Source organism: Pelophylax lessonae, assembly GCF_965119305.1.
Source record: "Pelophylax lessonae genome assembly, chromosome: 5".
Classification (NCBI taxonomy): domain Eukaryota; kingdom Metazoa; phylum Chordata; class Amphibia; order Anura; family Ranidae; genus Pelophylax; species Pelophylax lessonae.
The window spans coordinates 72,067,658-72,093,370 of NC_138772.1; the positions used below are offsets into that span (position 1 = coordinate 72,067,658).

At 46.3% G+C, this 25,713-nt stretch overlaps 1 protein-coding gene across 6 annotated transcripts in view; it reads left to right on the forward strand.

Annotated features, from left to right (window-relative positions):
• Nucleotides 1-25,713, forward strand: part of MLLT10 (MLLT10 histone lysine methyltransferase DOT1L cofactor) — a 366,688-nt gene that overhangs the window by 207,131 nt on the left and 133,844 nt on the right. For all 6 annotated transcript variants that reach the window (XM_082257831.1, XM_082257826.1, XM_082257829.1 and 3 more), the window contains one exon: nucleotides 736-1,305. In XM_082257831.1, the coding sequence (XP_082113957.1) occupies nucleotides 736-1,305 (570 nt within the window). The remainder of the gene's footprint in view (nucleotides 1-735; nucleotides 1,306-25,713) is intronic.

Consider the following 25,713-nt stretch of genomic DNA (forward strand, 5'->3'; position numbering starts at 1 on the left):
ACATACACATACGCCTGTTTTTTATGCTGCCCATGTAAATAAGGTGGAAGAAAAATGCACATTAATTAAATATTACACAGCTTTTACCACAGCATTGAAAGAGGCTTTTGCCATACCCTGAGATATTCAAATACTTCTTGTATCTATCTGAGCTTTCTTTAGGTGGATATATAGGGCAGGTGTATTAAGAATGACAGGCAAGGAGATAAAGGACCACAATAAAATGAGTGGTTGTTGTTGAGGGAACTATTGTTATACTAATATTGACAGTGTTACATGCACAGTTACCCAGCAATTACCCAACAATTTGAGTGACTGCCAGTGGCTCTTGGGAGGTCCTAGAACAGGGGTCTCAAACTTTCCAAGCAAAGGGCCAATTTGCTGTCCTTCAGACTTTAGGGGGGCCAGACTGTGACCAGTGGAAGTAGAAAATGGCTCATTGGTTTTAATGGGAGAAATAGTAGCTCATTAACCTGGGTGTGTAAAAAAAAGGTTTGAGCTATTGATCTCTGTAAGCCTTTGGCTGCTAGTGCCAATCGGATGCGGGTGAGGTTCTGGTTTTCCAGCATGCCCATTCTACAGACTGAAAGCTGGCCAGTTCCTGCCAAATCAGCCGATTTCTGACAATTTTTGGCCCGTGTGTACAAGGCTTTAGCTTTGGTAGATACAGGACTATTACCAGTGTGTACATACATTTTCAATATTTTGTATTTTTTTTTTTTTTTTTTTTTACAGGCAGCTTTTCGGGAACACCCGGCAGTGTGAAGTCTTCTTCTGGAAGTTCGGTTCAGTCACCCCAAGACTTTCTGAGTTTTTCCGAGTCAGAAATGCGAACTGATACCTATCACCATCCTCAGCAGCCGCTGTCAACCAAAGACACTCTTAAAGGGGAGGCAGCTCTGCAGGAAGGGACAGTAAATGCTTTCAGTTCCCTGATGGGCCTTTCAACAAATCCAGTTATGTCTTTCCAGACCAAAAACTTTGATAGTGTTTCTGGGGATTACATGAATACCGGACTCTCTGTATCGGGATATAAGCGGGTACAATCCTCCATGATGGAAGAGGATACAGTAAAAGAGAAGAAGCGAAGAGGAAATAAACAAAGTAAGCATGGGCCCGGACGGCCAAAAGGAAGCAAGAATCAGGACACAGCGTCCCACCTCTCTGTATCCTCTGCCTCCCCCACGTCCTCCGTTGCTTCTGCGGCAGGCAGCACAGCAAGTTCTGGCCTTCAGAGGTCTCCTACGTTGCTCAGGAATGGCAGCCTGCAGAGTCTAAGTGTGGGCTCATCTCCTGTTGGTTCAGGTACGTAAAGTAAAATAATCTTTTTAGAGATATGCAAACATATATAGAAACCATAAAGAAAAAATCAGAGATTAACTATCCTAATTGCACAGTACAGGGGTCAGTAATGGCATGTTCTCCTTGTCTCCATAAAAGAGCATGACAGCTGCGAGATTGTACTGACTGCTTCCTGAATTCTGTATTGAACATGCCAGGCAGAACAACATACCTCCTAACTTTCATCTTTTTGTTTATCTTCTGGTTCTCCGGCTAGCTAAATTACTGTCGTTGCCCACTGAGTCCATGGTAACTTTATGCAGAAACAATGGAGTAAAGGGATGAGGTTTTACAGAAATATATTATGGGAGCCTGTGGACCTACCTAGGGGAACATGTTGTAGGCTTGTTATGCTGGCTGCAGTGAATAAAATTTAACAGGTTTAAGGCCTGGGGGTGCAGACTAAACTACTGGGGACTTTAAATGTTTGTTGCAGCCAGCAATGGGAATGTTTTGCCTTGTGTTGATTTTTAAAACTGACCTTCTTCATTTTTAAATGTATTTGTAAGCATCATGTCTAAAAATGGGCGCTACTAGATGTACACTATTACATGTATTAGTGAGTATTAGCCTCTGTGACCCTTCTGATACAATTTTACTTATACTTTGTGGCTTTGCACGATCAACTACCATTGCCTTGCCCATTGAGGGTGCCCACCGCCTTGGAGACCATTTCCTTGATCAGGTGATAGAAGATGGCAGGGCTTTAGCCATGAAGTCGGTGAAATCAGACCCTTATAATAAAGTGAAATTAAATCAGTGGTGCACAGAAGAAGCTTTTTGGTTAATAAAGTAAACAGCTCAAACATTGTCCATCCACTTATCCAGGCAGCACTGTTACTTCTCAGCTACCCATCTCTGGCAAATTGCTGAATAAAATCCCAACTGTGATCCCCGAATTAAATATTCCATAGCAATGGAAGCCCTATAGCTGAGGTAAGCTGATTGTTGAAACATTGCCATAAAATGATTGGAAACCTCACATCTACTCAGAAATAAATGTATATCTGGGCAAAGTAAAAATTAAAAAAAGGACCTTGGCCCTTGGCCTGGTTGACACTAGTGTGATTTCAGATGTGACTTAACTCGCACATGACAAAGGTAATCACACTGTTTTCAATACTGTTTTTTTACATCAATCTACTTTGGTTCGATTGCAGTGGGATTTTGGCCTCAAAGAATACACAAACCTTATCAAAGTTGCATCCAATTAACACTACAAATAAGGACTGAAAGTCGGATCAAAATCTTATTGCAGCTGTAAGAATCTAGCCTTACACTTCATACAAGAGGTTGGCAACCCCCCGCTTGCATACCAGGGGTGGCACCTGATGCTTTTTCTTCTTGTGCCCACCTCCCTGATTAAAACATGCCGGCAGCTGAGCACTTTGAGGCTGTGTATGAAGAGGGCCACCCACCAGAGTAAAGTCCAGTTCCCCCTTTCATAGCCACCAGACTAGGCTAGGTCACCCACACTTTTTTCTTGCTCTTCTGAACACACTCACCCTTTACCATCCTACCTCCAGTGAACACTGCTGCTGCCTCTGGACCGCCTTGTTAATGTTATTAAAACGCCAGTAGAAAGCTGTAGAAGGAGGTTTTTTTTTTTTTTAGCTTGTTTCAGCTCTGTTCTAGTTCTGGGGGGTTTTTCCAGCCAGAAAATGCCCCTGCCAAACAGCCTATGTGTGCATGGACACAAAGGATAACATACTGGGGAGTTAACCAGCTGCAGAAAAAAATGCCTAATGCCAAAACTTCCAGTGTGCATGAGGCCTTATATTGCAGTCAGGGAATGTTAACCCCTTCATCCCAGAGGTCAGCTCACTCAACTTAGCTGTGCTATGCCAGCACCCGGGTTAACAAGGCCATCCAAGGGGTTACTTGGGGGTAGGAATGTAATAATTTTAACTTTGTAGATCTAAAACTCTTTTTCTCTATCGTCCATTGACAGACGCAGCCTCCATCTTCATTAGCTGAATGGGTTATGCTCCTCCCTGCAGGAGTAATCTAGGCAGGAAAAATTGAAATGTACATGCCCACTGCGCCGTCCCCACAGGCATAACCCACACACCCTCTGCTCTGCAAATCAGTTTGTTTCTGCCTAGAGAAAAAATAGGACCTAGGTTTCCTGCTGGGACTTCGGTCTCAGTTTTTTATTCTTTTCAGAATATTTTGTTTTATTTCTCTTTCCTCACTTTGCTAGTTAGTGTTCAGGGGGATCCTCCTGGTGATCTGCAAGCAATGCCGGTTGGGGCTTCGCACTAGACAATCTAGATCCTTATGGTGCCCCCAGCCTGGCCTACGAGCGTGAGCAGGTTATAGTCCCGCACTAGGCCTCGCCACAACGGTGCCCCTTTCCAGATGGGGATGAGCCTGCGAGCGGTCGCCTCACCGGGACGCAACGACCTGGAATGCCCTGAGTCACAGCGTACCATTCGGCTGGCAGCACCCCCACTCCAGGTGGGAGGAGGTCTGCCAAGAGCAAAGCCCACCCGGTCCATGGTATGGTGAGTAAATGTGAACCCCCTTGCCCCTGGTGGCCTTGTGGGGGTGATGTGGGCTCTCTCCTGGGGATAATAGGACCTGTACCTCCTAAAAGATCCCCCCTGGCCTGTCACGTACCTGGCCTCTGTGCCCTGTCTCCCTCTCCCGCCCTTGCCAGGCGCCTGGCATCCTGAGGGGGGTGACAATAATTCCTTGTTGCTTGCTGGGTCTTGTTGTAGATCCTTGAGGCCTTCATGGGGGTCTCTAGCCGCATGGCACGCCATGGGTGCCGCCATCTTAAGTGTGGGCAATGTGTATATTTTTCCCATTGACTTGTATGAGCTTCCTATTAAAATGCATTGGCAACCATTTTTGTGTAGTCCTATGTACTTCATTTGCAGCGTGACCTTTTACATCCAGGCCGAGGTCACTTCCTGTGATTCTTCTTCTTGCTGCAGGCCATTCAGGAGGGTTTTCTCTGGTGGTGGTACAGTACTGGGGTCTTTGCGGGCATATCCCTACACACTCTGCTGTTAGTGTATATTTAAGGGGGGCTCTGCAGACCGCTGGGATCAGCAGTGGGAACTGCGATCGGTGCTTCTTAAAGTGACAGTACTCCATTTTTTCTGTAACTTTGAATATGGAGTCCCAGGCTGTAATTTCACCCTCCGACCCACTCTGTGCGACTGCTGGACAATTTCAGCAACTCTGGAAAGCCTGGCAACAAACGTTGATTTTGTCATTTAAAAAGGTTAATATCCAAAAACAGCCGCCTTCTTTCTCAATCTTTGGTGGAGTCCTCTGATTCAGAGGCTGATGTGGTCACCACAGTTGCCCCCCTACCTGGAGGGTCGCTATCCTCGCAGTCAGATGGTGAAGAGGACCTGTCTTCTTCAACTGCAGTGCGGAAACGTGCTTTGGTGGAAGCCCTGTTTATTTCAGTGAGGGAAACTTTAAAATTGGCTGATGAGCCCACGCCAATTGCGGTGCGTCGCTGATACTGTCTCCACCCATTGGACAGTGCCACCTGAGGTGGACCACCCTGTTTCCAGGTTGAACAAATCTACCGTTGTGACTGTGGAAGATTCCCCAGTTTTTACGGATCTGGTGGACAGGCGGGTGGAATCCATTTCCCGCCATCTTTATGTGTTGGCGGGTTCCATTTTGAAACCGGTCTTTGTGTCTGTTTTGGTATCAGACAGTTCGGAATGGATTAGGGTTCTGAAAGGGAACTTGGACCGTGACGTTGTTCCCCCAGAACTGATGCAACTTGTGGACCAGATGGCCCAGGCATTTTTTTTCGTGCCCCGGGGGCGCAAGAAAAAGTTAAGCCATTCAGAGCTTCTGGAGGGTCGAAGAAGCACTGCGGCAAGTCCAAGACCACAAGACCATTAATTTCGGTGCCGCGGACAAGTCCTCTTCACCATGAAGGAGCGCCCTCACCCGTTTCTGGGGTGGGGGGACATCTGCGCTTCTTTCAGAAACCCTGGACTTCCTTTGTTCAGGACAAATGGGTTCGCAAACTGATTTGTTCCAGGTACAAAATCGAATTTTGGTCCCGGTCGGAGGACAGATTTTTCCAGTCAAATCTTCACCTGTCTCCAAGCGTTTAAAAGATCTTTGGGAAGCTGTGCAGGACCTCCTGGCTCAAGGAGTGATCGGTGCCGGTTCCTCCGCAGGAACACTCAAGGTTTCTATTCAAACCTGTTCACGATGCCCAAAAAGGAGAGCAAGGTGCGTCCAATCCTGGATCTCAAGGCTCTGAACCCCTCTGTGCGGGTGCAGAAGTTTCAAATGGAGTCCGTTCGGTCGGTGGTGGCTTCCTTAAATCAGGGGGATTTTCTGGCCTCCATCGATGTCAAGGATGGTAATATCCATGTCCCCATATTCGAGGGACATCCACGATTCCTCCGCTTTGCGGTGGCAGATGAGCATTTTCCATTTGTGGCGTTACCCTTTGGTCTCGTCTCCGCTCCCAGAGTTTTTACCAAGGTCCTGGCCCCTGTGCTGGCCTTGTTAAGTCAGAGAGGAATCTCAATTTTGGGATATCTGGACAATCTCCTGTTGCGAGCAGACTCTCATTCGGATCTGTTGGACAACATCTCTATTACAGTTCATACCCTTCAAGAATTCTGGACGATCGATTTCAAGAAATCTGCTCTATCGCCTTCCGTTCGGGTCACTTATCTGGGGCTGACTCCCGACTCCGCTCTTGCGAGGGTCTTCCTCTCCTTGGAAAAACTTCAGAAGTTACAAAAGGCGATCAGGTTGCTGATGAAAACCAATCAGTCCTCCCTGTGGGCCTGCATATGGGCCCTTGGTCTGATGGTGTCAACCTTCGAAGCGGTCCCATTTGCTCAGTCTCATTCCAGGCCTCTGCAGAAAGAGATTCTGGCAAACTGGAAACGGGCCCCTCGTCATTGGACCAGAAGATTTGTTTGAGTCATCTCACAAAGTCGACTCTATCCTGGTGGATCCAGTCTCCCGCCTTGTGTCAGGGCTAGTTCTTCCTGCCGCTGTTCTGGACGATGGTCACCACGGATGGCAGCCTGTCAGGCTGGGGTGGAGTGCTGGGGAAGCTCTGTGCCCAGGGGACTTGGGTATCAGAAGAGTCCTCCTTGCCAATCAACATTCTGGAGCTAAGAGCGATCAAGCTTTGCCTGTTCCACTGGATGTGTTGGCTACGTGGTTTTCTGGTTCAGATACAGTCGGACAATGCCACAGCTGTGGCTTACATCAATCATCAAGGGGGAACCAAGAGTGTCCTGGCGGCCAAGTAGGTGGCTGAGTTTCTGGTGTGGGCGGAAGCCAATGTTCCAGCTCTTTCCGCAGTCCACATCCCGGTTGTGGAGCATTGGCAAGCGGATTACCTGAGTCGTCAGGTGTTGGCTCAAGGGGAATGGTTCCTTTCACACGGAGGTGTTTCACCTCCTGTGTGTCCGGTGGAGGACTCCAGAGGTGGATCTGTTTGCGTCTCGCCTCAAGAGAAAAGTCCAGAGGTTTGGGGCCAGGTCTCGGAATCCTCAAGCCGATGCTACAGACACTCTGGTGGCTCCTTGGAGCGTTGGATTTTCATCTTAATGAAGGCATCGTGTTGCCTTCCTTATGTCTTAAGCCTAAGCATCCCAAGGAATTTGCCTTGCACTCTTTGGATGTGGTTCGGGCGATAAGAGTTTGTCTGATGGTTACTGAGTCCTTAGAAAATCAGACTCTCTTTGTCCTTACGGACGGTCCTCACAAAGGTTTGGCTGAGTCTGCTGCGACCATTTCGAGCTTGATCAGGCAGACTGTTGTTCAGGCTTATTCACTCAAGGGTCAGGTTCCTCCTTTCCCTGTGAAGGTGCATTCTACTAGATTGCTGAGTGCCTTTTGGGCTTTTCGCCATCAGGCCTCTGTTGTACAATTTTGTAAGGCAGCGACTTGGTTGTCTGTGCACACCTTCACAAAATTCTACAAGGTGGATTTGTTGGCATCTTCGGATGCCTCTTTTTGGCCGCAAGGTTTTGCAGGCTGCTGTTTCGTAAGGGAATGTTTTTGTTTCTCTTAGGGGTATTCTATCTGGGTGAGCTCCTGTTGTTTGTTGAGCTTCAGGTTACCCAGTGGGCTAAGTTTAGCCTTTGGAGTTTACGTTACTTTCTGGTTGCGTTCTTCCCACCCCTCATACCTACACTGCTTTGGGACGTCCCATTCAGCTAATGAAGATGGAGGCTGCTTCTGTCAATGGACGATAGAGAAAACAAGATTTTTGTAAGATCTTACCGTAAAATCTTTTTTTCTGAAGTCTATTTACAGAGGCAGCACCTGTCCCTCTGATATGGAGATGGTTTTTTCTTCACTGCTTACAACTAAACTGGTTTGCTTAGCAGAGGGTGTGTGGGTTATGCCTGTGGGGACGGCGCGGTGGGCGAGTACATTTAAATTTTTCCTGCCTAGATTACTCCTGCAGGGAGGAGCATAACCCGTTTAGCTAATGAAGATGGAGACTGCATCTGTCAATGGACTTCAGAGAAAAAGATTTTACGGTAAGATCTTACAAAAATCTTGTTATATGTGCCACTGTACAAGAGCTGAAACATACATGTGTGGTGTATACATGAGTAGGATTAGATTCAGGCAATTTTTACATAATTCAACCATGCCCAATTTCTTTTGTGGTGAAGACATGTTGGACATGCTGTACAACCTTCCTGAGATGTCCCTCTTTCTCAATTTCTAAAGTTGGGAGCTATGATGGGCGCTCTTCATTTTTTTACATACCTTTTTTGGCTTGGTAAACTCAAAAGGTTGCCTACACTTGCCTTATGCACTTTATCAGCTTCATATTATTTTGTAAAATTAAATGAGCTGCTAAAATGCCAATGCACAACTCCCCAAATCCAGCTAAGGCTGTCTCCCTTGTAATATGTTGAGGGTGCCACACACAGCTCTAAATTCTTTACACAATAGCTGCACAGGCAAGCTTTATTGTTCTTCTATTGCATTGGGATTATGTTTTGTTTTTACCTAAAAAACAAAAACTGTCCCTTTTTAAAATAATTATTCAGTTTCATGCTAGCCATGGCTGTTTACTGTGTCAAAAATGGCACTTTTCACAGCAACTGTTTTGGTGCAGTTGCAATGACTCTATTTTAGGACATTTCCCCTTCATATATTTGTTCTTCATTACTCTTGCATGTAATGTCTTCATGCCCTTGGCAAGGCCACCTTATACCTGTTAGCCTGGATTCACACGGTTGTGTTTTTGCTTGATGTGTTTTCCAATAAAATCCAAGGAAATGCATCAAAATGCATAATAAGGCAACATCAATGCACATTAAAGTGTTTCTAAAGCCTAGACGTGTTTTACCTTAATGGATTCCTTGCATTAAGATAAGAAATGATTAGGTAAAGTATCACCGCCCCAAGTTCTCTCTCAATCTAGCGCTGTGTGCGTCTGCATCGGCTCTTTCATTTCACTTCCTTGTCTTAAAGGAAAAATCATAGACGTGAAAAGGCCCCTACAAATCAAAAGCCGCTGCTCAGACACCATTCCTCCCCATCATCACATCAGCTGCACTTGGGGCTTTCTATAGGGGTCAGTGGACTCCCAAAAAAAAAAAAAAAACATGCTGGCTCTGGATTGGACAGACTGGGCGTCCGAATTTCATATTAATGTGTTCACCCCTGGCTTAAGGAGAAAGTAATGTCCTACAATGTATACCATAGGCTGAACGGTTTCCCAAGCCTGGTGCCCTCTTTTATGAAAAGATAAAGGCCTGAATATATGCCGAAATTTTCATGGCTTGCATCTGATTAATTGATGAGGAAGTTGTTTCAAAAATGAAAGGTCCTTCTATGAGCCTGTTAAATAGCAGGAAGATTGAGAAGCTTTTTTCTTTTAATCTTGGATAGGAAAATAACATCCAGGCTTTACTTCTGCAGCTTCCTCTTTTGTTGCGTTGTCCCGCTTGTCTTGTAAGAATAAAAAGTCACTGTTTTGGTTTAGGTGGAAAATGAATTGACATAAGAGCACTTAACTCTGCAAATGCTGTATTGACCGAGATTTCATATCCATGCTTCTGTCTTCTATAGTGTAACTGCATTAATTCAATGGCTAGGTAGGAGGTCTATACATCTGAAGACTACTTTCTCCCTTGAACCTAACGGAACCCACAAGTCTAGATGTAAATGGGCTTTTAAGCTGTGCACTGGTTATTGAGTGACATTTCATTCTTCCTTTGCATGGAGCAGCTTCTTTTCAAGGCAAAAGATGAAGGGTGCCATCTTTCAGAGTGAACTCTGTAGATTAAAACGCCAGCAAGCTCTCAACGCCTGAAAATCCAGAGCCTTGTTCAGCTCTACAATAGCGGCACAAATAATAATTATTTAATGGCAAGTGCATGGTACTCGCAACAACCAAGGCTTTTAGGGCCTTCCGCACAGCCGGATGAGGTCACTTGAGTCAAGGTCAATTAAACAAGACGTTTATAAGTGTAAATTGAAGTTCTGGCTGCGAATTTAAGTAGTGGCGGTACATTAACTTTGGTTGTAGACACTATGTAGTGCGATGGTTTATGCGTTCAATGTCCTGCTGCCTTTTCTTTGCCATTGGTTACATAAACATGCTTGCTCATATCACATATATGCTGGTGACCAAGTGGTTAACAATATTTGCCCTATGTTGCTGAGGTCCCTGTAATAAAGCCCAATTCTATCTTTTTTTTTTATAAAGTCAAGTTTACTTTTTAGACCATGTTACACCTGTATTTGGGTGTACCATGAAACATGTTTGCATACAACATAAGTTCATAAAAAATTATATTCCAACCTGTCTCTCCTCTCAGCAGTTTTTTTCTACATGCATTCAGTTACTTGAAGGAATGTGCTGTACAGAAATAATTTAGGACTTTTTGTTCTAGATCAGCCAGGTATGAGCAGCACAGCTGTACAAATCTATTTTTACCATGGAGGTGCACTTAATTTTTACAGTAATCTGGTCACAAGAGAGATGCTGCTGTTACTGATCTCTTTCTAAAAATTGGTAGTTGTCTGGCTGTTATAGTGAGTCTGTGACTTCAACTTCACTGGCCTACAGCAAGTAAAGCTGGCCATAGACTGTTCAAATCTCAGCCGGTTCATGTATGGGCGGCCTGAATGTACCCAAGTTGATCAATCAACTTGGGTAAAACCAACCTGACGGATTTTGCTTGCAATTATCGTTATTGGCTGTTCTAGCCACTAGCAATAATAACTGAGAACACAATGGCTCAGCAATAGGGATTCCGAGAGCCGAACAATGCGGACGGGCGTTAGGGGCGGCTTGAGGGAGGCAAGGGCTGGTGGAGAGTAATCAGAGCCGCATTCGCTGACAGCTGTGCGGTGTGAGCGGTCGTGCTGCTAGGGCTCTGCGCGAAGGGGGTGGGATGCTTCCCTGTGATTGGCCGTTGACCGTCTCTCGGGGGAGTCTGACTGGCTGCTGAGCAGCTGGGGCAGTGGGGATCGATCTGCCGATACCTGGTTACACATCTTTACTGGTGAGAGGAAAGATATGTGGATGGCCCGGATTCATTGTGGATACTAATGCTGATTATGACCCCCTATAATCAAGGGGTCATATCCTTCTGGTAAGGAGTATTTATTAAGAGCACTGGGTGAAGGTGTGGAGGTGAAGGTTTAACATCACTTCTATCAAGTCTATGCTTTTAAACATTGCTGCAATTAACTACATAATCACCTTGATCTTTTAAGCACTAAAAGGACTTTTATTTATTTATCTATTTATGCATTTATGCTGGGCTGTGCTTTTATCTATTGTTGTGGCTCTCCATTTGCTACTGATGTTATTAAGCACTGTTGGACTGTTTTCATATAAGTTTTTATCAATTTATATGCACCCAAGCACCTTTTTGTGAATATTGTTGTTGAGCGCAATATATACCCTCATTTTCACAATAGGGATTCCCCGTCAACACTGTCTGTGTTGATGGGGAAATTGAGTGAATTTCCTTCTGCAACCTGTGGTTGCAGGAATGAAATTCCCTCCATCTATGGCCAGTCTATCCTGCAACCAGGGACGCAGGGAGCCTCCCCTGCCATGAGATTACAATGATATAGCCTCTCGAAATAATCGCATGTAAAAATCCGACATGCTGGTCGTACCCAGATCTATAATTCAACCGTCAGTCCCTCCCCTTATGCCAGGGTGCTAAGTGTAATCCTGGACTCTGACCCCAACTCCCTCTTCTTTCCTTTCAGCCCCAAATCCAATCACTGTCTAAATCTTGTAGACTTCCCCCTCAATAACATCTCCAAAATACGCCCCTTTCTAACTGTTGAAACCACTAAGCAACTTATTTACTCCCTTATTATCTGTTTACCTATACCTATTGTAACTTCCTTCTCATTGGCCTCCCTCTCAGGCAGGCTATTCCCTCTTCAATCCATAATAAATGCTGCTGCCAGATTCATCCACCTTACCAACCGCTCAGTGTCCGCCACCCCTGTCTGCCAATCCCTCCACTGGCTTCCCATTGCCCTACAAATAAAATTCAGCACACTAACAATAACATACAAAGCCATTTACAACTCTGCCCCGAGCTACATCACCAATCAAGTCTCTAAATATCGCCCAAACCGTCCTCTCCGCTCCTTCCCAAGACCTCCTGCTCTCTAGTTCTCTTGTCTCCTCCTCCTATGCTCATCTCTAGGACTTCTCCTGTGCCTCACCCATCCTTTGGAACCCCCTACCCCAATCTGTGCAGCTATCTCCTACTCTGTCCACTTTTAGGCGATCCCTGAAAACAAATTTCTTCAGGGAAGCCTATTCTGCCTTCAGCTAATAACCAAATCTTCTATTTCTCTCATCTGTTCATCCCTCACAGTTATTACCTTTTGTTCCACTAGCCCCTCCCTATTAGATTTAAGCTTGCAGGAGCAGAACCCTCCTAACCCTCTTGTATTGAATTATATTGTTGCTGTATTGTCTCCCTTTATATTGTAAAGCACTGCGCATACTGTTAGCGTGATATCAATTCTGTATAATAATAACACCCAAGTTGATCGATGGCTTGACTTTGGTACAATCAGCCTGCCCATAGATGGTTTGAATCTTGGCCGGGCTTCAAACCATCTATGGCCGGCTTAACATGTTAAATCTGTATATTGGTGAGATCGCTTTGATGCCAGAATGGACAGCATAATTGTCAGGCAACTAGCATTTTCAAAGTCGGCAATCAGCAGCCCCAGTATTTCCTTTAAGACACCTTTACTTTATTGCAACTTAAAGTAATGCTGGTGTTTAATAGCAGCACCATAAAATGCCTACCGTATATTACTCTTCCAGCTTCTCTCCGCTCCAATCGCTGAATGCCCCTAAAATTTCTGTGTTTATTTTTCAGTTTTCAGAGCAGGCTGCTCATCCACGTATTCATTCACTGACTTTGAGTAGGTATGCAGCTAGTAGAGTCTAAAATGTGTATATTACTGGTCCTGCATGCTTGTCACTGGTCAGTATCTCATTGTGTAGTGATGCCACGATCAGGATGACCAGCATTTTATCTGCTTTTAGAAAACAATTCCGCTGTTTTGGCTCCAATATTTCTAATCATACAGGTTTACTTAATGTCAGAAATTATTTAATAAAGCAGAGAGCAATTTCATACAGAACAGTGAATATGCCCTCTTCACAAACCCCTTCTGCTTTCTATATGAACCTGCCTCTGGTGTAACATATTCTGCATCCCAACTCCCCTCTCCTGTACTGTGCCTCCACATCTGAATACCTGAACTAATTTACCATGTCCCCACATCTGAACTCCCTCTGATGTACCCTTGCCCCTAATTCCAAACTTCTTCTGATGTCCCGTTTTCCTGCATCCAAAATTTCTATGTTCTATCATGCCCCTGCATCAGAACTTCCTCTGATGTATAATGCCTTCGATTTAGAGCTCCCTCTGATGTACCTTGAGCCTCACATCTGAACTCCCTCTGACATATCATGACCCCCATACTCCTACTCCATCTGATGTACCGTGACACCAATATCCATACTCCCTCTGATGTACCGTGACACCAATATCCATACTCCCTCTGATGTACCGTGACACCAATATCCATACTCCCTCTGAAGTACCGTGACACCAATATCCATACTCCCTCTGATGTACCGTGACACCAATATCCATACTCCCTCTGAAGTACCGTGACACCAATATCCATACTCCTTCTGATGTACCGTGACCCCTATATCCATACTCCCTCTGAAGTACCGTGACACCAATATCCATACTCCTTCTGATGTACCGTGACCCCTATATCCATACTCCCTCTGATGTACCGCGACACCAATATCCATACTCCCTCTGATGTACCGCGACACCAATATCCATACTCCCTCTGATGTACCGCGACACCAATATCCATACTCCCTCTGATGTACCGCGACACCAATATCCATACTCCCTCTGATGTACCGTGACCCCTATATCCATACTCCCTCTGATGTACCGCGACACCAATATCCATACTCCCTCTGATGTACCGTGACCCCTATATCCATACTCCCTCTGATGTACCGTGACACCAATATCCATACTCCCTCTGATGTACCGTGACACCAATATCCATACTCCCTCTGATGTACCGCGACACCAATATCCATACTCCTTCTGATGTACCGTGACCCCTATATCCATACTCCCTCTGAAGTACCATGACCCCCCCCCCCCCCCAATAGCCATACTACCTCTGATGTACCGTGTCTCTTTATCCATACTCCCTCTGATGTACCGTGACCCCCCCCCCAAATCCATACTCCCTCTGATGTACCGTGACCCCCCCCCCAAATCCATACTCCCTCTGATATACCATGACCCTCCATGTCCATACTCCCTCTGATGTATCGTGATCCCCCACCCCCCATATCCATACTCCCATATCCATACTCCCTCTGATGTACCGTGGCCCCCCCCCATCCATACTCCCTCTGATGTACCGTGGCCCCCCCCCCCCATCCATACTCCCTCTGATGTACCATGCCCCCCTCCCCTATCCATACTCCCTACGATGAACCGTGACCTCTATAGCCATGCTCCTTATGTACTGTGACCCCTGTATACATACTACCTGTGATGTACCATGACACCCCAAATCCATACTCCCTCTGATGTACCGTGACCCCCCCCATGTCCATACTCCCTCCGATGTACCGTAAACCCCCCATAGCCATACTCCCTCTGATGTACCATGACCCCCCATATCCATACTCCCTGTGATGTACCGTGACACCCCCCCCCATATCCATACTCTCCCTGATGTACCGTCACCCCGTATCTATACTCCCTCTGATGTACTGTTACCCCCCCCCCCCCCATAGCCACACTCCCTCTGATGTACCGTGACCCCCCCCATATCCATTCCCCCTCTGATGTACCTTTACCCAACCCCTCTGATGTACTGCGACCCCCCCCCCCCCCCATCAATACACCCTCTGATGTACTGTGACACCCCCCCCCCCCCCATATCCATACAACCTCTGATGTACCATGACCCCCATATCCATACTCCCTCTGATGTACCTTGACCCCCCCCCCATATCATACTCCCTCTGATGTACCATGACCCCCTATATCCATACTCACTCTTATGTACCGTGACCCCCATATCCATACTCCTGATGTACGATGTCCCCTGTATACATACTCCCTCTAATGCACCGTGACCCCCCACATATCCATACTCACTCTGATGCACCGTGACTCCCGTATCTATACTCCCTCTGATGTACTATGACCCCCCCCCCCCAATATCCATTCCCCCTCTGATGTTTCATGACCCCCTTCCATATCCATACTCCCTCTGATGTACCGTGACCCCCCCCCATAGCCACACTCCCTCTGATGTACCGTGACCCCCCCCCCCCCCATGTCCATTCCCCCTCTGATGTACCTTTACCCAACCCCTCTGATGTACTGCGACCCCCCCCCCCCCCTTATCCATACACCCTCTGATGTACTGTGACCTCCCCCCCCCCCCATATCCATTCCCCCTCTGATGTTTCATGACCCCCTTCCATATCCATACTCTCTCTGATGTACCGTGACCCCCCCCCCCCATATACTCTCTAATGTGTCTGGCCAGAAGTTTTTGCCTATTTTTGCGTGCAAATAATTTTTTCATAGTGGCAGCAGTAACTTGTTTCCTGATTTGTTTAGTTCACTCCAAATTATGATTTCATTGTTTCATAGTAGGTAAGGTTGAAGACCACAGTCAATCTAGTTCAACCTGTGTGGGTGTGTGTGTTTGTCTTTCACTGTGAACCAAGGATGTGTGTTGAGCTGCTCAGGCTGTATAGGAGTAAAGTCCTGTGCCCGCCGCTGTGAGTGCTGGCTGGGAAGGGATATGGTAATAATAGTAGAAAGTTACTGGGTGTTCCAGGAACTGCACATCAAGTCAAGACCTGCTGTATGATGGTGAATGGCAGTTCACTATTATACAGCGGGTCTTGACTTGATGTGCGGCCCCCAGGACACCCAATCACTTCCCATATCTCTGTTTATTGTGTTCAGTAATATGGCCATCTAAAAGGGTTTTTTAATTAGTGACACTTTTCGCTTAATCCACTGATTGTGGAAGGGCGTCCCACATCCTTACAGCTCTAACAGTAATGAACTCCCTATGCCAGGCATGTCCAAAGTCCGGCCCTGCCACTTTATTACTGCCCCACAGGTAATATGGAAAAATCTATTTTTGTGCCATTATTCATGACTATTATTGCTGCCATCATTAATCATCATTGATGGGTTCATATAGCATTTATATGTGGTTAACCCTTGTGTGACTGATTTGGGAGCACGCATGCTCCAAATTGAGATAAATACATTGTAAAATCTCAGTTAATGTCAGTCGTTCTAAATCAGTTTATAAATATATTTGGACACAACATGTATACTTGGTGTTTTGTTCCTGTACATATTTTTTTAACTTAAAAGTTGACAGACAACCTTTATTACCAATAATATGTAATGTACTTTACAATGTTCCTGACATATTTCAGCTTCCTGGATTTTTTTTTCATCTGGCCTTCAGATATGAAAGGCAGAATGATTTAACACCTGTTTAGATTTGTCATCCATCTGATGAAATGAAAAGTATTCCGTTTGCAATAAACTTTGCATAAAGTAGTTAATTTGTATTTAATTTTAAAGGTCCAAAGAATGTTAGTCAAAATGGTTGGCCCTTGCGCATGTTCACTTCATCAAATCTGGCCCTCTTTGAAAAAAGTTTGGACACCCCTGCCCTATGCCATTTAAGGTTAAACTGCTTCTCATCCAACTTCATTGAGTGGTTGTGTCTTCTTGAGTGACCTGAGACTGAATAATGTCCTCCCACTGTTGGAATCACCAATAAGATATAATAATATGGTATAGTTTTACATCAAAACACAGAGATTAAACAAATCCAAATCCAAAATATATTTTGAACCTGTTTTTCTGCAGTCTTCTCTTCTCTACAGTCGTTCAAAGTGATGAATTTTTAAAGCTTATAGTGTTCAGAAAAAGGGGTTGGGGATCTGCATTTACACTCTGCAGAGCTCAGTGAGGAGAGCTCTGAGAGCTGATTAGAGGGAAGGGACACCCCTCCCCCCCTTTTCACACAGCACATAGGAACAGAGCTGAGGCTCCCCCCCCCCTTTTCACACAGCACATGGGAACAGAGCTGAGGCTTTCAATCATCTAGAGATACCTCCCCTGTCACCCTTTTATCTCTGGGTGTCAAGAAATCTTGTCAGAAGTGATTCATGTTGATAGCGGAGGAATGAAGCCGTAGACCGAAATGACAATTCACTATAGAGGGATATGCTTTGTACAAATTTCATGTCTGAGGTTTACAACCACTTCAAGTGTCTCTTCTCCATTAGGTTTAATGTTTAAAATCATTCCTCATAACTGAGGTCCTTCTGTTCACTTTTTGGTTTTGTTGCCTTTCTTTACATTCTCTCCAGTTCCAGCACATCCCTCCTGAGGATTGGCTTTATTTGAATTATGGTAGAAACAATTTTTTTGTCCAGATATTATTTGATTCCTTTTTTTGCACAATTTAAAGTGATTCATAAACATTTTGTTGTCTGATATAACAAATCAATCGTCAGTCTGCCAATAATTGTAACCTCCAATAAGTCTGAAATTGGCACTAGTAGAACCACCTGCACTAAATGGGAAAGATTTTCAATCTACATGGGAATCTACATGGAATCTATCTACATGGGAATTTTTGATTAGGATCTTCTGAGCAATGGACCCCTTTTGTTAGAAATCATGGCTTCCAGTGTTGTGCATCTTAAGTCTCGTACACACGCAACGATTATCAGCCGACCGATCGGCCGGCTTTTGTCCAGTGTTGTGTTGGTTGAAATGTGCTCTAGACTGCACACAAATTTTCTCGGCCAACAAAAACCAACTTCAGAAGTGATGTCATGTGTTGGTTTACTTTCCGTGTGTTTTTTCTTCTCTGAGCATGCCCAGTCTTGCTCATCTGATTTTTGTCTGCCGAAATCTGTACTGACTGACGGAAAATCGGCCGTTCTGTTGACGGCCAACAAAAATTTTATAGCATGCACACCAGATTTTGTTCGGCCGAAAAGTCAGAGTCGGTTGTCGAAAGCATCATACTAACAAGCCGAAAATCGGCCGATCGAACGTTGGCCGAAAATTCACGGCCAGCTATCGATGCGTGTGTACGAGGCATGAGGCTTTATCAATAAGTGGGTTCATTTCAAGTAACTGGGCAATGAAAAATTTCTTGTGGTTTAACCTTTATGGGTGAGCATTGGTCATAACTGCTTGAAGACGAAGTCGCTCCATACTAACTAGAGTGTCTTTTGAAGCACATAATAACCACCCACAATGTATAAACACCCAGGAGGAATTTGGTAAAATGGAAGCCGGGCCACAATTACTTGTGGGAGGCGCCTGTAACGGACGAAGAGTTAGGGCATCAAAGAAAGCTACAGCTTCCATGCTGCTTGGTTAAGTGGTTTGAATTTTTGGCAATGGCTTCAAAAAGCTGATTTGTTTAACGAGATTATAGAAATCTAATTTTGACTGATATAAGGGGAAGCCAGCATGACACTATGCAAATGGCGGGAGCCATAGTAAATTGGATGTCGTCAAATTTTTAATTACCTTTGTGTCTGTTATGCAAAGCAGAGCAAACATTGCTGGGAGATGATTGCAAATCAGATGACTTCCAGCAAAGGACCTGAGGAATATTTCTTGCAGAAGTTACCTGTTTCTAGACTGCTTTTCCTAAATATTTTATTTACAGGTATGGTGACATCTGATACGATGTTATAAGACTTGAATTGTTGCGTGATTTCATTTGAGGTTTTTTTATTGGAAGCCTTGCTTGTTTTTGAAACGTTCATGGCTTGCCTGTCAAACGAGCAGCCCGGTGTTTAACACTTTAAATTTACAGCACTGGGGCCCTTGGTTCAGCTTCCACCAGGGGGACTGTAGTTTTAAATTTGTATGTTCTCCCCAAGTATGCATGGGTTTCTATGTGCTCTGGTGTCCTCTTGCATACAGACTTTGTGTGTGAGATAATTGACATTAGAATGAGCTTCATGGAGACATGGACTCATGTCAGTGATAAATTTGTAAAGCTGTACCTTTTTTATTACTATACAGTCATTACTTAAAGACAAACTCCTGGCAAATTAAAAAAATATCCTCTTTCAGTGGGGCTGTGCCCACAATGCATGGGGGTTAATTGCTCATTTCATAGTAGTGCGCACAAGAGGTGGCGGGTGTGCCTAATCAGGGGTTGGCAACCCGTTGATTACAATCTACCTGTTGATCACGGGTAGCTGACAGGTGGACCGCAACCCTTCCTTGCCAACCACCAGAACCTGGACAGGAGGGGCGGATCTGATCTGTTTTTTTTCTTTCGTTCATTGACAGACACCGCTCTTTAGGATTCTTGACCATTGGGTTATACTGCCCCCTACAGGAGTAGGACACTAGGCAGAAAAAAGAACTTGACTAAGCATATGGGCATTACCAGGAGGTATACTCCCCGTACTTAGTTTTTCTGCCTAGTCAGGAGTAAGGACCTAGTTCCTTGCTGGGATCTCTGGTTCTGGCGATCTCATCCCTTTTTTAAAATGTTTTTTTTTTCCCCTGTTTTTTTCCTACGAGTCTTGAATCAACTGCAGGACTGGGCAATGGGCTGGATCATCTAGATCCAGTGGTCATCCCAGTCAGACCAGCGAGCGCGCATAGGCCACAGCTCCACGCTAGGTCGGCCGTAGCATAGCCACGCTGGACGGGGGCTGGCCTGCGAGTTAAACGCCTTGTGAGATCGCATAGAATCGGGTCTCGGCCTGCATCGCAGCATTGCTCCTGGCTGACAGCCCCCCCCCCCCCCATTTCGATGGTGAGGAGGTTCTGTGTGGAGAATTGCCCACCTGTTTCCTGGTATGATGAGTATCTATCCCCCTTCTCCCTCTGGAGGGTTTTGGGGTGGATGCAGGCCCCTTCCCGGGGCGGTCAGGCCCCAGGTTCCCCTACTTCCTGTTACACCCCCCTCCTTGTATTTTGATGGTCCCTGTGGGTCCTCTAGCCCCCCATACACCACCCCCCCCATCTCGGGTAGTGTGGTGGTCTGGTCTGTATCTGGGGCTGGGGCATGGTGCTGTATTGGTGTGGGGGGAGAGGGTGCTCTGCCCGCGGATGGGCTATTGGCTGGGGGGGGCCTATACCTGTGTGGGGGGCCTTGTGCCTGGTTTTCCCCTTCCCTTGGGCTTTATTCTTGAGCCCCAGGGATCCCTCGGAGCCTTGTGGACCCGCACGTGGCGGCCATTTTGTTGAAGCCTGTGAAAGTCCATGTTTGTGTAGTCTGGCGACAATGTTTCATTGGTCCGGCATACTACAGAGCGGCAACCATTACGGAGGAGCCCCTGGGAGGCGCTTTCGGCTGAGGGGGGCCCTCTTTTTCCCTTGGTGCTGACTCCGGGGTCTTTCCTTTCCCTAAACGTGGAGCAAGTGTTATCCTGGTACAGCCGGTGCCTTTCTGGTGGGGTCCTCCCTCTCTCTGCTGCAGGATTGTGGGGTGCTCTGTTACTTACGACCTGGAGGTGCTACCAGCACGGTGGGGGTGTCCCTTGGCAGTGTTAGACACATTTTGTGGGGGTCCCCCTCTTTGCTGATGGAGCCCTTGGAGCATTTTTCCCCACCTGACCCCCCTCTCAGAGGCTGTTGGGCCCTCGGGGTGCCAACCAAGCCCTTGATATGCTGACAGCGGTCCTGGAGTAATTTGTGTCCCAGGTGGAGGTGGCTTTTGAGCGGCAGGCTAGCCAAAAGCCCCCCCCCCCCCCCCGCCTTCCCCTGCCTCATCTGTCTCCTTGGATCGTGAATTCGGCCAGCCTGCGGGGTCTGTGGCCACGCGCCCTGACTTTTCTGTTATTGAGGGTGATTCCTCCACACCTGTAGCTGCGCACGAAAAGGCGCTGGTGGACACACTGACTGTGTCTGTGTGTGAAACTTTAAAAATGGAGGGTGCAGCTGAAGCTGTGGCAGGGGTGCCAGTCTTCTTTGGCACTCCCAAGCCGTCTAGAGTGGCAAAGGTTTTTCCTTTTCCTGCTTATTTTGACAGATTTGTTGAGAAAGAGTGGGAGCGTCCAAAACGTCCCTTTGTTGTTCCTAAACGCTTTGCGATCAGGTACCCCTTTGGAGGAGTCCCTCCTTAAAAAGTGGACTGTTCCACTGGTGGTGGACCCCCCGGTTTCCAGGTTGAATAAGGCAACCGGTTGAGGAATCGCTGACCTTTAAGATACCGGCTGACAGAAAAGAGGAGGCTGTGACCTGCTAAATGTACACTTTTGCAGGTTCGGCGCTTAGGACAGTCTTCACCATTGCCCTGGTGTCGCAATGTCTGACCGAGTGGGCTAAACTTTTGTGCCATGTCTTGGAGGGTGAGCAGTTTCCCCCTGCCTTTGCTGAACTGGCAGACCAGATGGTCCAAGGGCTACCTGTTTATCTTTGATGCCTCTTTGGATGCGGCTCCCCTGGTTTCTAGGCTGTTTGTTTCGGCAGTGGTACTTAGGCGCTCACTGTGGCTTAAGTGTTGGTCTGTGGACCAGACCTCTAAAAAAGCTTTGACTGATTAACCTTTTCAGAGAGATCGCTTGTTTGGGGCTACCCTGGATGACCTCATTAAGAGTGTCACAAGGGGGAAGAGTACTTTTTCTTCCGCAGGTTGGTAAGGGCAAGGAACCTCGTCGCAGGCGTGGCCTGTCCTTCTCGGCTCACAAGAAGTTTTTTTGTCCCTCGGGGTCCTCCAACAAGGAATTAAAACCTTTCAAGTCCTCGGGAGGTTCCAAGTGGCCCCGGTGCATGAAGGTGCGCCCTCACCCATGCCGTGGGTTTGGGGGACGTCTTTGCTTGTTTCCTGGCCCTTCAACCTCCTTTGTGCAAGACAAAGGGGTCCATGAAGTGATACGGTCCAGCTACAAGATTGAGTTTCCTTGTTATCCTCCGGAAAGGTTCTTTCCTTCCAATGTGTGCGTGTTCTCGGACCGATTGCAAGCTCTCCTTGGGGCGGTACAAGACCTACTGCTTCAGGGAGTGATTGTCACGGTTCCAGCCTCAGAAAAGTTTCAGCATTTTTCTTCAAACCTGTTTAGGGTCCCAAAGAAAGAGGGCAAGGTTCTGGATCTCAAGGCCCTGAACTGCTTTGTGCGGGTACAGAAGTTCCGAATTTAGTCCATTCACATGGTAGTGGCATCTCTACATCAGGGGGATTTTCTTACCTCTATCAAAATCAAGGATGCTTACTTGCACATTCCATTCTGTAAAGTAAAATATAGGAACCCAGTAGGTTCTAAACCCGTGCAAACCAATAAACAAAAAACAAACAAACTACAATAATGCCGCGTACATGCAATCAGATAATCGGATGACTTATCGTTTGCATTTTGTTGCATGATACCAATATCGAATTCAACAATGCGTACTAAATGTATAATTTCTTTTTTTTGTACGATTTTGAATAAGCTTCCTGTTTGCGTAGCTACATATTGAAAGTGATGTCATTTTTGTGTGACCCCTGTGTCTGCCACGCTTTTTGGCTATTTCCATTCGTATTGTAGAGGCATATTGATGTATTGCTCTCCACGCGTTTAATCGCTTGCTCACATTGAGAGACATTGTGACCAGTCTGCAAACGATTTTCTGGTCGTATGTTTCGCAGTTCGAATATTGTTTACTTTCTCCCATCTCCCGGGTTATTTTCGGGTTTCCAATCATGCGTGGTATTTGTCTATTGATTTTTAGCGATCGCATACTGTACTGATTAAACTATTGTCATTTGCTAGGCTATCGTATGAGGAATAGTTTTCGTTGTTGTCCCTTCAGATATTGTTAGACGAACTGTCATGATTGGCTGTCGAAAGCGGTGTACGAATGATCAGATTTATCGTCCAATTTGGAAGCAATTTTTTTTTTCCTTACAATTATCTGATCGTGCGGAATAAGCAGCTGCGTGTTGTAAAGTGTAAAAAGGAAGGCAAGGTGCATCCAATTCTGGACCTTAAGGCGCTAAACTGCCTTGTGTGGGTACAGAAGTTGCAAATGGAGTCCATTCGCATGGTAGTGGGCGTCCCTACATCAGGGGGATTTTCTTGCCTTCATTGACATCAAGAACGCCTACCTTCACATCCCAATATGTGTCGCCCACAAACGATTTCTCCGCTTTGCCGTGAGCGAGGAGCATCATCAGTTTGTAGCGTTATCCTTTGGCTTCGCTTCCGCTCCTCGGGTCTTCACAAAAGTATTGGCCTCTGTTCTAGCATTACTGCATCAGCGGGGGATTGCAGTTCCTAGGTACCTAGACGATATGCATTTGTAAGCAGAGTCTGACTGCTCTGTTGGACAACTTGAAAATTACCCTGCGAACTCTGAGGGAGGTCGGCTGGATTCTGAATCTTCAGAAGTCTGCTCCGGTTCCGTCCACAAGCCTGAACAAGCCTGGACTATCTGGGTCTGACTCTGGACTTGGCCTCAGCCAGAGTATTATTTCTTCCGCTGAAAAACCTTTAAACGTTGCAGGAGGCAATTCATTTTCTGCTGTCCAGCAGATGGTCATCTCTTCAGATTTGCATGCGGGTGCTGGGCCTGATGGTGTCTACCTTCAAGGCAGTTCCATTTGCACAGTTTCACACGAGACCTCTTCAAATGGAGATTCTGGTGAAATAGAACAAAGATCCCCAGTCTCTAGACAGCCTGATCCTGTTGAGCTGGAGTACGAGGGGGTCCCTGATTTGGTGGCTTCGTTTGGTGGAGCTCCGAGCGATCAGACTTTGTCTGGATCATACACGTTGTCTCCAGGGGTGTCTGGTACAGATTCAATCAGACAATGCCACAGCCATGGCCTATGTCAATCACCAAGGGGGTACAAGAAGTATTCTGCCTCAGGAAATAGTCGGCATTCTAAGGTGGGCAGAACAAATCGTTCCAGCCCTCTCTGCTGTGCACATTCCAGGAGTAGAAAATTGACAGGCGGACTACCTCAGTCGACAGGCATTGGACCACTTCATCCAAAGGTGTTCCATCAGTTGGTGCTCCGGTGGGGCACTCCCGAGGTGGATCTGTTGGCCTCTCGCCTCAACAGGAAAGTGCAGAGGCTTGTGGCACGGTCCGGAGATCCTCTAACCAACGCCACATACGCTTTAGTGGCTCCTTGGAGTCAGTTTCGTCTGATTTATGCCTTTCCTCCTCTGAGGCTTCTGCCGAGACTCCTGCACAGAATCGAGGCAGAAGGGATTACGGTCATCCTAGTGGCGCCAGACTGGCCTTGCCAGTCTTGCTACGTCGATCTGGTACAGCTGGTCGCCGATGCTCCTTGGAGACTTTCTCTCAGGGAAGATATGCTGTCCCAAGGGCCAATCTTCCATCCTGCTTTACAGTCCCAGGCTTTGACGGCTTGGCTGTTGAAAGCCAGGTGCTGAAGGATAGAGGTTTGTCTAACTCGGGGATTCCTACGCTGTTAAAAGCTAGAAAATCTCCTTCTAGGAAGATTTACCATCGTACTTGGAAGACAAGTACATTGAGTGGTGTGAATCCCTCAGGGCTTACCCTCGCTCTGTTTTAGTGACTTGGATCTCGGCTTTCCTCCGAGGGGCTGAGTACCATCAAGGACCAGGTCTCAGCCTTGGCGGGTTTTTTTTCAATGCCCATTGGCCGCACACTCCTTGGTGCATACACAGGGTGTTCGGCACTTGACTCCTCCAGTGCGGTCTCCATTGCTGCCGTGGGACCTCAATTTGGTGTTGTTAGTGCTCCAGAAGCCTCCCTTTGAAAATATTTGGGAGATTCCTCTGCTTACGTTGTCCCACAAGATTACCTTTTTGGTGGCTATTCCTTCTGTGCGCAGGGTGTCTGAACCGGTGGTGCTGTCTTCTCGTTCACCTTACGTCACAGGGATAAGGTGGTTCTTCATCCATGTCCGTCGTTCTTTCCGAAAGTTTTCTATGATTTTCATCTGAATGAAGAGATTGTGTTGCCCTCCCTGTGTCCCAAGCCTAAGCATCCTAAGGAAGTTGCTTTGCACTCCTTGGATGTAGTTCGGGCAATAAGGGTGTATCTGGCAGCTACGAAGTCTTTTCGGAAGTCAGACTCACTATTGTCCTCATGGATGGACCTTGCAAAGGGCTAGCTGCCTCTGTTGTGACCATTTCCAGATGGTTTAGACAGACTGTGGTTCAGGCTTTATTATACTAAGGGTCATGTTCCTCCTTTTCCCTGTCAAGGCGCATTCTACTCGGGCGCTTAGTGCCTCCTTGGTCTTCCGTCACCAGGCATCAGTGAGTACACCCCTCAGATTTTTGTAAATATTTTATTATATCTTTTCATGTGACAACAATGAAGAAATGACACTTTGCTACAATGTAAAGTAGTGAGTGTACAGCTTGTATAACAGTGTAAATTTGCTGTCCTCTCAAAATAACTCAACACACAGCCATTAATGTCTAAAACGCTGGCAACAAAAGTGAGTACAACCGTAAGTGAAAATGTTCAAATTGGGCCCAATTAGCCATTTTCCTTCCCCGATGTTATGTGACTTGTTAGTGTTACAAGGTCTCAGGTGTGAATGGGGAGCCGGTGTGTTAAATTTGGTTTTATCACTCTCTCATACTGGTCACTGGAAGTTCATCATGGCACCTCATGGCAAAGAACTCTCTGAGGATCTGAAAAAAAAGAACTGTTGCTCTATATAAAGATGGCCTAGGCTATAAGAAGATTGCCAAGACCCTGAAACTGAGCTGCCGCACTGTGGCCAAGACCATACAGCGGTTTAACAGGACAGGTTCCACTGAGAACAGTCCTCGCCGTGGTCGACAAAAGAGGTTGAGTG